Source organism: Eutrigla gurnardus, assembly GCF_963514095.1.
Source record: "Eutrigla gurnardus genome assembly, chromosome: 14".
Classification (NCBI taxonomy): domain Eukaryota; kingdom Metazoa; phylum Chordata; class Actinopteri; order Perciformes; family Triglidae; genus Eutrigla; species Eutrigla gurnardus.
In genome coordinates, this window is record NC_139937.1 from 18,029,210 (window position 1) to 18,042,304 (window position 13,095).

The window sequence follows — 13,095 nt, forward strand, 5'->3', positions numbered from 1 at the left end:
GCGTTACGTAAAGCAGGGGCGGGAGGGAGTGGGGATGTTATTCCCGGGTATCCGTATCCGGGTAGACCAGGATGAAGAGAGCGAAGTAGAGAGGAGGGGAAGCGAAAACACTGCAGTGGGATGGAGCAAAGGGTTAAAACAAATGTCTCGTAATTTTTTAGACACAAACATTTTTAAAAAAATGAGACGGAGGAAAGCGAGAGGGCAGAGGAAAATAGGTGTCCAAGTGCAAAATAACAGCGTGAAAAAAGTGCATCCACTTGTGCTGAAGGGAGTGCGACATGTTTATTCAGCGTGGCACAAACTGTGTGCGTACGTGTAAACGACAGAGAGACATAAATAGAGAGTTATGCACAGTTAATAATATAAAATGGCCATGTCGTAATTTTGCTTTTCCAATCATTTTTTAACTGTGGGATATATTGACATTTAATATCGAAACAGGTCTCTTCCCACATTGATTAAAGATGCTCAAAGTGTGCAATAAAAGAGTTCCTGTTCAGGAAACAATGATGCTCACAGACACAAACATGCGGCACGGTACGTGAGACGCCGAGCCGTTTCGATGTGTGGTCATACAGAGAAAGCTGGTGTGTTTCGGTACAGAGGGAACAAATACACAAGACTCATTTAAGACCATAACAGCAGCAAAGTCATCTAGGTCCTCTCTATAAAAAGCACACCGTGCACACTTTCCTCACAGGCGTCCGAGCTAGATGGACGGATGTTGACGTGCAAGAATGCCAACAAAAATGTAAATATGATCAAAATGAATGTGTATAATAATGATCGTAATTTTCAAAATAACGGAGACCAGTAGCAGGAGTGGAAATGGCTGTTGTAATTATAAAGGATATTTGACCTGGAACACTTGATTCACCGCATAAATAATTCAGAGCAAACCCTCCGATTATCCAGCATTGTTTCCGTTGACTCAAACACCCAAAGAGCGCCTAAAGAGGAGCCACCGAGAATAACCAAATGGATGTGTGTAAACATGTGAGCACGCCGAGGTTCCTCCTCTCTCAGTGGAAAGTGACACACACACACACACACACACACACACACACACACACACACACACACACACACACACACACACACACACACACACACACACACACACACACATGACACACACACACACACACACACACACACACTCACACGGATTGCGATTTTCTATTTGTGAATATTCTGTGTTATGTACAGGCTACATCAGTGTGATGTTTGCTTTGTTGCCATGGCAACAGACGTTTGGCGCTCACACATCATATCCGGTCCTCAATGATTGACGCTTGGTTACTCTGTCTCACTCACACACACACACACACACACACACACACACACTGCATGCAACACACACGTGACGGTGTAAGACAAAAAAAAAAGGTCTCATCCTTCACCTTGTCACAAACACTTTTCTGCCCGTTGCTTTAACGGTTTTGATTTCACAGGAAGTTACGCCTTGGAAAGACATTAAATTCACTCACTCATTAGCGAAGGTGGGAAAGCGCTTACACACGGAGGGAACATACGCAGCTTTGTCTTGAAAGTGTGCGGCAGTTGTGGAGCTTAACGGAGCCAGCGGATTGACGCCTTATTTCTGAGTAAATGAACAATAACACAGAATATGAACGTGCATGTGCAGGATTATAATGTATGAAACATAGAAAAGAGTGGAGGAGCTCACAGGATACATTCCTCTGAATTGAATGACATTTATTAACCTGCTCCCTTCGTCTTACGAGTCATGGTCTCTCTGTCTCTGTCTAGATCTAGCCTTTTTTTTACAAGATATATAAACTCTTTGCTCAAATTATTGTCCTTATATCAACTGCCAGATATTTTACAGGGATTTAATTCACGCCTGATGAAATGAAAGATCCGACCTGCCCACAGGAACATCACGTTTGCACACTAAATGTTTTCCTCTATTTGTTTGGTTTGACTGAAAGGCCTGATGTATCCTATGTGTCGTTATTAATAATTGACTGTTTCACTGCTTTCACCCTCACATGAACAGAATTCTGACCCATATCAAATGTGTGTACTCTTTTTGGCAGAAAAATGACGACGTTAGAACGGATACTGTTACTCAACGTCTACTCTGAATCATACTTATTACCATTACACAGGGATGCACATATTTAATATGCAAATATAATTCAGGATCACAAAGTGTCAGCGTTATTTCTCCAGAGGGGTTTACGGTAACCCCGTTTCAATTCCTTTTTGTTTTTGTTACACAATTCCCAAAGACGCCGCAGAATCCAAAAATTGCCCAGATTTGTTTGATAATATATTCTGACCCAAACTTCAATTTAGATCATTTAACGAACACTAAATTAACCTTTAAATGGAAATGTACTGTTTACCATTTGCTCATATTTCACAAGCTGCTAAGAAAACACGAACACCTACACAAACTGGCAAATCACAAAAACATACCACACGTGTGATCGCACACACACACACACACACACACACACACACACACACACACACACACACACACACACACACACACACACACACACACACACACACACACACACACACACACACACACACACACACACACACACACACACGGTGTTTCCCACTTTCCCTCATATTTCACACTCTCCTACCACCATATGCAATAGCTCATACACTCTTTCCAACTCTTCAGCGCACACGCACACACACACACACACACAAACACACACACACACACACACAGGCAAGTGTGCACACACTCACACAAAGAGATGCTATTCATTCATTCAGAGGCCTTTCAGATGCAAAAGAAGAAAAAAAAAGGGGGGGGGGGGATCTGAGCAGGGACCGTACACTCAAAATGACAGCATTCCCTTTCCTGTCCACTTCTCTGTCACACTCAGGAAAACGTCCACACACACAGTGATGAGTACACACACGCTGAGGGCAAAGGGCTGATACTATAAGTCCACAAACGCAACAGAAGGGGGAACTTATTTCCAGCCGATGGTGAGCCGTGCTCGTACACTCACACGCGCTTCAAAGTGCAGCGTTTTCCCACACCAGTGCTTGAATTCTAAAACACACCCACACCATACACTGAAACATATATCCTACATACACACACACACGCACACACAGACACACACATTTAGAATCAGCCCACCGCAGCATCAGAGGCCAAGAACGTTGCCCACACCTTTGTTGCACTGTAATGTTACACGAGTCACCAATAAAACAAACCAGCACATGAACGCAGACACGGCAGGAGTCAGCGGAAATAGTTTGTAGTGAGTAAGGAGATAATAGTCACCCGGGCCAGGAAGACTCACACACACACACACACTTATAATGTTGGACTTTTTCAAGAAATAAACAACAATTGTGCTGTAAAATCCTCCCCTTTTCCTCCGTCTCTGTCTTTCTCCTCGTCCTCTCTGAGGCATTCCTCATTCTCCTACTGATCTAATCCTTCTGCTCTCTAAAAAACACAAAATCAGAAACGAGTGGAAGGAAACTGGCCTACATACATGTAGCCCCCACACCCCGTATACCCGCTTTGGCTCTGGTCTTTAAATGTTAATTTCTGGCGTTGCACTGATTCGCAGCAGGGAAACAGCTGCACTTCTCCACTCCTCAAAGATCTTATTTTTGTTTGGATTCTTTATCCAACTTCCCTCTTTCTATTATTAATCCCAGCTGTTGGATTGTCTTGTCTATGTAGTGAAGGTCATCACTCAGCCACAAAGTTTCCATCTGCTGGAGGAGGGAATCTACGATATATAACAAGGTTAATCCTGTATAACGTACAGTCTAATCCTAATAGAAAACACAAAAATAGCCGTGCCCATCCATACATTTTCTTTTATGCACTTACTTTCTCACAAACACACAAAAATACAGAAGAATAACTTTGCATCCAGCTGTCAAATCCAACATCACTTTAATTATGACTTTGATGATTTTGAAAATATAAATATCGTAAATATGATACGTGATTTAACATCAGATAAACCGAGCCCCCCTTCTCTCTGGGATTCCTGCCTCACTGAGTGCTGACGAGTGAATCATGGAGAGAGACAGTGATTTTTTTGGGTCGACAGCAGTGATTCCAACAAGCCGAGTCCTGACCTGGTGAATCACAGGTGCCGGTTTCCCAGAGCTCACGCTGTCCTGAGACCCGGTTAGTTTAGTTCTACCAGCACACATGAGGAAGGTGGACAGACTTTAACTGGGCATGAACACACGCAGGTCGAGGCACGTTCACGTGAACCCAAGCCTCGATGACACTGCGGGCGTTATCAGGCAAGATAAAACAAAAACAGGTTTAATGCTTTGGTCGTGTTTGTTTAGCTGAATTATTATTATATAATAGTTGGCTGGTATTTGATAAACAGAGAGAAGCAAATATTAATGGAAGGTCGTTTCTATTTACTATTTTATCTAATGTCCTTAAAATTAACACCCCTCTTTCAATCTGTGTGTGTCTTTGAAATAGAAACTCTACATTTACACATTATTTTCCTAGTCCTCTTATTATTTTAATACTCATGCCACTGGCAGGAGCTTCAACTGAATTCACAATAATTGTCCTTTGGTCATTTCTCAACATGTAGATGCTCTGATCTCTATATTTCTCTGAGCATGAGAATAATTACTAGTATGCTGCAAAACGCTGGTTAGCCTGTAAACCGTTGACAGTGTCTGTGTTAGTAGTTGATGCTTAAGAGTCACACAGCAACTAAAAAAAAGAGATCCTTTAAAAAGGTACGAGACATTTCTAATAACTGTATTTGGAGGATACATGGCATGTGTGCTGGTGATTAAATTTTAAAAACAAACCAAAAAATATTAATTACGCAGGAAAAAAAACAAAGAGCGCTCCCAACTCTGTATGCCACACAACTGGGGATGTTGTAGAAAATCTTTCCCATGGGGCCGTTAGGTTCCAAATATTGGGATTCATTAAAAATGAAACAGAGGAGAACAGTTCCTTCATTTTCCGTTTGTATGTACAGAGCTGCAATTCAGTATGTCAAGTAGGAATGTAGTTTGGATTGAGTGATATTTCTATTTGTAAGGAATTTAAAAAAGTCTATACTCTCTGAGAATTGTGTGTAAACATTCTTCACTTACACACACTATATAATACATTTTTCAACACATTATCCATAATTAATGTTATTATTTACTCGTTCACAAGATCTATTTTCTTTCAGGAGTTTTTCTTTGTTTCATTCTTTTGGAACAGACACTGTTGGAGTTTTTCTAAAGATCACAGAATACAGAAATTAATTTGCTTGATTTGTCTATTCACCAATATCGACTCAATCCCTCACCTCACACTCAAAACACACCCGCACTATGGATCAATTCTCACCTGAGCCAGGACGTCCCATGATGATGTCCTTTCGCGGGGCGGGGTGAAGGCTCTCAGCTGGGAGGATCAGCGGCAGCAGAGCGGTGGGAGATGGGTGACAGGGAACCGGCTGCTGGACCTCACCCCCAAACCCTGTCCCCCTGTTCTCCTCTCGTTCCACAGAGCTGTCCGTGCTACTTGGAGCTGGAGCTGTGACTGTCGTGCTGATGGAAACTGACAGGGCCTGCAGGGGGGTGGCAGGGGTGTCAGTGGTGGGCAGGGAGGAGGAGGGTGTCGGGGACACGAGGACTAGAGTTTGGGCTGGGCTTCGCAGGAGGACAGTGCCATTAGGAACTGTGGCTGCAGCAGCGTTAATGGGGACGGGAACCTGGAGGCCTGAAATTGGCTGAGGGGTGAGGGTTGCTAGGCCGATGTCTTTAGATGAGGTTTTATCCTCGTTTTCACCTCCTCCTCCTCCTCCTCTTCCTAAGGGACACTCTGTAAATTTCGCTAGTGGGACTTCAGGATTCCTCACAATGACAGGGGAGTCCCGCAAGGCCTGCTGGGATACAGGTACAACACGGGGAGGCCCACCATCAGGAGTGAGAGGAGAAGGAGGTGTTGGAGACACCAGCAGGGGAGGAGGGGAGACAGCAGAGGAGGACGGTGGCCTACTAGAGGAGGGGGTGGTCACTCCTCTGGGTCGGGAGAAGGTGGGGGTGTGCGTGCAATGTGAAGCTGGTGTCTGGGGGGAGAGCACCCGGAAAGAGTTGTTGAGGTCGCCCTGCTCCAGCTCCGTCTTGGCCGTGTAATCGTGGTGGTGTGAGGGGAGGGGAGGCGGAGGAGGCGCGTCGGGCTTTCGTTTGCTGGGGCTCATGGGGACTGTAAACATTAGGTTGCTATGGAAGGAGGGCTGGATACCTGAAGTGTGTCTCTCCCGCTCTCCTCCTCCAGCTGGGGTCGTTGTCACCTTACTGACCCCCGCCCCTCCTCCCCCGGTCCCGCTGGGCTGTCTGTGTCTCCGGTGTTGCATGACCGGGGAGGCGGTTATCGGCGAGAAGTTGGCCGGCCTGAAGCCGAACAGTGGGGACGGCGAGGGAGACGGGGCAGGGGAGAACGGCGACTGGTTGGAGATGGGAGAGAAGGAGGGGGTGCCAGAGCGGGAGCTCCCTAATGACACCAGCATGGTGGCGGCCTCACACTCATCAAAGTCAAAGCGTGACGACAGGTCGTGGGGGAGGAGGGAAGGGAGGACCAAGCGGGGTCTGGAGTCCCCTCTGCTACTGGTCTCGCTACTCTCTCTTGACGTGTCGTCCCACTCGAACTCACTGCTTGCTCTCCCCCTCAGGTCAGGGGTGACCGTCCCTGAGCTGCTGCCTCCTCCTCCCCCCCCTCCCCCCGCTGACTCCATCTCTTTGCTCCTCATGGACAAGTGTCTGGAGCAGTATCCTCGACGCTGAGACTCCTTCATACAGCCCTCTCTGGAGCACAGCCTCCTCCACTGCTTACCATTAAACTTCTTGCGGATACCATTAGGGGTACACACCACGTCGCCCTTCTTGTATTTCTGCTGAGCCAACGAGAGGGGAGTCCTGGAGCGAGAGGAGGTAGAGGAGGACCCCCCTCCAGAAGTGGGAGTAGGGATCTGAGTGGGAGTGGTCTTCGATGGAGGTAGGTTTGGAGTGGTGTTGCTCATTTCAGACCCCGGTAAGGCAGGGGAACGGGGTGGCTGAGGACTAGCTAGGGTGGAGAGGTGAGGGGGTCCCAGACCCCGCACCACAGAGAGGTGGGGGGAGGAGGAGGGGGGGTAGCAACTGGACTTGGAGAGGATGTTTCTGTGCTGAGAGGTCCCAGCGTTCGACTTGGGACCAACAGTGAGGGCCATGTTAAAACCAGATACCTCAACGTCCTCGTCTGGAGTGTTTGGCTGTTTCTGAGTCTCTCTGTCGGAGTAGTTTTCCCCGCAGCCATGAACCGTGCTGCCAGCGGCACTCGAGGTCACAGTGGAGGAATGGGGCGGCGCTTGTGCGTTTCCATAGGGATGCCCCCCGGCAACGCCTTCATGTGAAAAACCGTGGCCCAGCCGCGCTCCCCCTCCCAGCACCCCCATCCCAATACTCAACTGGCACACTTCCCTCTCCACCTCCATCTCCTCCCTCCGCTCCCTCTCCTCCCTCTCCCTCTCGCGCTCTCTCTCCTTGGCCCTCCCGCCATCCAAATGCGGGACCTCCCAGGGAGGAGTGAGCAGCCTCAGACTCTGTCGGGAAACCCACACAGCCTGAGAATTAGCATTAGCTTTCCTTTTCTCGTTCTCTTCCCCCACCCCGCCGTTGTCCATGGTCTCTCGGTCTTCACTCAGGAGCACCTGGTAGGGAAACGACACACCGGGGTGGGGGTCCACCTGAGTGACAATCCCCTCTCTGTACAGCAGAGGACCCCCCTCCCCTCCACCAAAGGGCACGCACACCCGGGTCCTGACCGCCACAGGTGTCATGCCAGGTGGGGGGGCGTCCAAAATGAACTCCACTGTGCTCTCGGCCCCCGACGACAACAACATCGCAGTCCCACCGTGGAAAGGGTATTTAACGAGGGTCTCCTCTCCTTGGAGCTGGACTTCCACAGTACCTCCACTCACCCTGCGAACCACCCCTGGTCTGAACAAAGGTGACAAAGGGCACGGATCGATCTCCTTAACCCCTCTGTCACCTGTCGCCCCAACCCCGGTCTCCGTGGTCCTCTTCATCTGGCGAGCGAGAACCCTCTGGTTTTTCATGCCTTTGGCCAGAGCTTCGGCTAATCCCCCTGAAAGACTGGCCTCTTTATGGTGTGAGTTATGGAGAGGAGCTGGGTGGTGGGGGTTCTTTTGATGAAGGCTTGGTCCTGTTTCCTCCACCGCATCCAGGTCAGCCGAGTGCTCACTCGCTGTGTCGGTGGATGAGGAGCGCACTGAGTTAGGGGCCCCCTCTGACTCATTCTCCCCAGCTCGGGAATCTGTTTCCTGGGATTTCACTGTCCTGAGGGCTTTGTCCTCCGTGGAAGCAAAATGGTTTGCCTCTGTAGCTTTACTATCCACAATTAGCACTGATGGCTGATTACCTGAGCAATTATTACTTCTACTATGACTGCTATTGATTAAAGTATTATGGCTCCCAGCACTACTGTTAGTCACGTTGTTAATGCCACTTGTAGTGTAACTGTTAGCACTACTGCTGTTAATGCTATTACTAATATTGTGACTACTCCTGAAACTATTAACGGGCATATTCACACTGTCACTAATCTTGCTGTGAATATTGCAGTAGCTGTTTATGAGTGCAGGGCTGGAGGTAGGAATGGGTGTCAGGGCGCCTGCGTTGCTAGCAAAGTGCTCGTAAGTGTATTTTTTCTTGGGAACGCGAGCCTTAAATGTGGCCGTTTTCCTGCTCGAGACGGAGCCTAAACTGGGGCTGTGGTTGGGGGCCAGAGGGGGCGCGGCGGTGGAGAGTGGCGCCGGGGCAGAGGTAGGAAATGCTTCAGTATCGGTGGACGCAGCACTATTCCCATTCGTGCCCGCTATCTTTTCCTTCTCCGTCTTTTCTTCCGCCTTCGTTCCTTCCTTCTCCACTGACTCCACAGGTTTCCTCGGCTCAGTGGGTTCCTCCCTCGTGGGCGTATTGCTGTTTGTGATTGGCTCTTCGTTAGAGTCGGCGGCCGTGGGCGGGATCTGTTTGCGTGTGGGAGTGCTGGGTGTATGCGGTGTGGTTTTGACGAGTGTCTCCCTCTTGACTCTTTTGGGGTCTTTCTCTTGAAGGGGCTGAGATGCCCCTCTCCTTCTCCCCCCTCTGCCTCTAGTTAAAGGGGGAGAACGCCCTCTGTGTTTCTTTAATGGTCTCATCTCTTCTTCGCTGTTCACAAAGTGCAGATTTTCTTGTCTTTCCCCCACTTCTAAGGCACTCCTTTTTGTCTTTCTCTATGTTTCCTTCCCGTGTCCTGCTGTCCTCCGTGTTGCAACCTGGAAAAGGAACAAGCAGACACAGAAGACAGGGGGTCATTTATTATCTTCTTAATCAAAAATAGCTGAGAATAAAAATGACGTCATACCTGGAAGTGTGCTACACTGGCTATCACATTGGCTCAAAATCTGACATGCTCTCATTCACCCTTCAAGTCGGCTTGATCCACTAGAGTGTGCATGCAAGCGTGTCTGTGTGTGTTTGTGTGTAAGTGCCAGTTTATATAATCAAAACATAAAAACATTTTTATTCCCCCAACATTTAATACCCACCATTTTAAAACCAGACTGCAACATTTACCAAAAATAAATGCTTCATGAAATTAAAGGCTTTTAAAATCATGCTAAATAATAAATAAAACATGGAATAATATATATTTATGTTTTGATCGGTTGATAAAAAAAAAAAATAGGCCAAAAGAAAGAAAAGTAAACAAATATTATATATAATAATAAGGTCAATCACTTCAGGTTGTCTCTAACAGTAATCTAGTATCCAAGTATCTGCCTTTAATTAAGCCTACGTTCATTTCTCTCTCACACACACACACACACACACACACACACACACACACACACACACACACACACACACACACACACACACACACACACACACACACACACACACACACACACACACACACACACACACACACACACACACACACACACACACACACACACACACACACACACACACACACACACACACACACACACACTGGGTCGCCTGATCTCTCCACTGTACTCCCTCCAGCTACTTCGACATGCGTAGCTTTCTCAAGCTTTGCATTACAGACTAGATTCCGCGTGTTCAACGTCGGGTCGCTACAGCATTATTTTGACTTCCATCGGGAGGAAAAGGCCTGGCAGTGGCCTGGGTGAGGTCACCCTACAACATGACGGAGAGAAGGAGAAAGAGAGAGGAAGGAAGAGAGAGAGAGAGGGAGAGAGAGAGAGAGGTGGGAGTATACGGCTGTTTGGCTATTTGTTCAAATAGCCAGTTCTTGTTTAGTCATTGGGAATTTCCACAGTCATTCCAGCACTCGCTGCCTCTCCCTCACCCCTTCTCGATGTCTCAGTCTTTCCCAAGCGTCTTTTGTCATCGTCTCTCTTTCCCTCTTTCTCTCTCTCTCTCACACACACACAGGCACACAAACAAAAAATGTTAACAAAAAGAAAATATAATCGAATAATCTGCCATGGTAAAATACACCCCAATATGAGAGAAATTAAAAGGCTGGCACAGATTTAGGCACGCTCACTGATGCAAGATTACAGGCTAAATACAGTCTATCTCTCTCTTTCTCTCTCTCACACACACACACACACACTCACACACACAGACGTGCGCATATGTGTTTCCCTCGACTAAGCCCAGCAACTCAACAACATGTGCAAATGTCCGTACTCCGACTGAAACAGACAAGAACACATGGACGAACTCGCACACTCCCAGTTCCCGTCCGAGACATTGGAAAAGTTGGTCACACGTACATAAGGTGACCTTGTCGTTAACCGTTTGTTCACTGTAACGAATGATGCACAACATGAAGCAGCCACAACGCTACTTCCTGCAGTACAGAAAAGCATCTCTTCCTGGTCCCGAATGACTAATAAACAACCTCGCTCACTCACTCACACACTCGTCGCCGCCTCTCCACTTTGACCTCTGCCCTCACACACACACACACAGTATTTATCGTAGAAAACACACAAAGAGGCTTTCATTCCCATTAAAATATATCAGTGCTGCTTTTCAGTATTTCATTACAGATTTGGCAATGCTCAGACAGTAGTGAAACACACACACATTAATCATCACCATGGTAATTTCTGCAGACACAGGTATTAAACGTGATACTTGGCGGTTCGTATTTCATCGCAGCAGCATGCGTGTAGCCTCACATCTGGAGTTCACCCACGCTGCTGTAACGGTCATGCTTCCTGCGGATTGCACCTATTTGGAAAAACACTGCCGTGTTGATATTTGTGCTCATCTATAACCAACTACAACACCGGTTCTGAGAGTTTCCAGCTGAAGGGGACGAGCAGCTTTTACTGAAACAGATACGACGTCAATGTGAAGTTGTTTGATCTCGACTCACAAAATGAATGCATCGATGCAAAATATCAGCCGTACTTTTGATGTGAGTTCCGATAAGACAATATAAATATAAACAAATATTCCCCGATACCTCATGAGCAGACCATGCAGTATATTACGCATCATTAACAAAACCAAAATAAAGAGAACAAAAGTGAAACTCACATACTGTTCATTCCCTTCTTTCAAGTATTTTTTCGTCCATTCAGCCTCCATCTCAGACAACGCAAAGGCAAGAAGAAAGAAAATTCGGAGTGAATGTACCAAACTAGCAGCACCAGGCCAAGCACTCCGTCATAAGAGTGGAGGCCTGGATTGGGCGTGCTGGTCATGTACTTGACTGGAAAAGACAGGAAGGAGTCAGGGCCACTTGACTAACTGTCTGGCTGACTGAATTACTCTGGAGGATCTGATCTTAGCTTAGAAAAATGTGTTTGGTCATGCTCGTGGCCTTTCAAAATGCTCTCGGCTTTTGGCTGATAAGCCACTAGCAGGCATTTGTGTGTATTCTGCAACTTTGAAGGTACTGGATGGACTGCACAACAGAGTGTGTGCACGCCACGTAGATAACGTGAGTTTCAGATTCAGACATCCAAGACCTTTCTTTGGTTTCAGTATTTGATGCAAGTTTGTAACCAAACTGAAACTATTTATTACCCGGATGTGTGAGCCCTAGTTGAATTTAGATTGAGGAAAACATTTTAACTAAAAAAACAAAGCAATCTTATCCACAGAATTTAATTTGATATTCAAATAAGTGATACTAAATTACAGGGGGGCGTATTTAAACTCATGCAGGAAGGATCTATCATTTTAACATTTCACATGCCCCCCCAATTCTTCCCTAAAAACATCAAAAGCATTACACACAATGCACGCTCCACAAACAGCCCCAATATTGAAAATAACTGCAGACCTTTAACTCTTTAATGTTTGATGAGATGCCAAGAGCACGTCTAAAATTAAATCTCTTTTTTTTTTTCTTCTTAGGTTTAAAGTGCATAAATTATTATCACTAAAAAAAAATATTAAGGAAATTGTTGAAGAATCCTGTTTGTCCTCTGGGCTGCGTGCAGACGAAGCAGAGTGCAACTCAGTCAGAATTTAGGTGAGTCAAGAAATCTGCACCTTCTACGATTTGAGCAGGTTAAGAGGGAGATATGCGCTGCTCCGGTCTGGAGCGACTGTAAATCCTGAATAGACGGATAATAGACGCATAATAGACGTCTCCATGGTGTTGGACTGGACTCCTCCTTACACAACAAAAAGATGCTGTTTCACCCAACACACACACACACACACACACACACACACACACACACACACACACACACACACACACACACACACACACACACACACACACACACACACACACACACACACACACAATGCAACCCCCCTCCACAGCATAGCAACATCAAACTTTACACACACATTAAACGCTCTCCCTGGAATTTACAGTGCAGTCATGCATACACTGTTAAAATCTCCCCTGGACCTATATGTTGTCTCATTGTGCAGTATAAACACTTGTCCACACACACACACACACACACACCGAGACGACACACACACACACAGGAGTTCACACTTTGGTTGCCGTACGTTTTGCCTTCCTCTAAAAAGGGGATATAATAAAAAATATGTGAT

At 46.6% G+C, this 13,095-nt stretch overlaps 1 protein-coding gene across 1 annotated transcript in view; it reads right to left on the reverse strand.

Annotated features, from left to right (window-relative positions):
* The window catches only part of cicb (capicua transcriptional repressor b), a 26,776-nt gene extending 17,444 nt beyond the window's left edge, over positions 1-9,332 (reverse strand). The window contains exon 1 of the mRNA XM_084027806.1: positions 5,363-9,332. Within this exon, the coding sequence (XP_083883932.1) occupies positions 5,363-9,215 (3,853 nt within the window). The 5' untranslated portion in view covers positions 9,216-9,332. The remainder of the gene's footprint in view (positions 1-5,362) is intronic.
* Between the last annotated feature and the right edge of the window lie 3,763 nt (positions 9,333-13,095).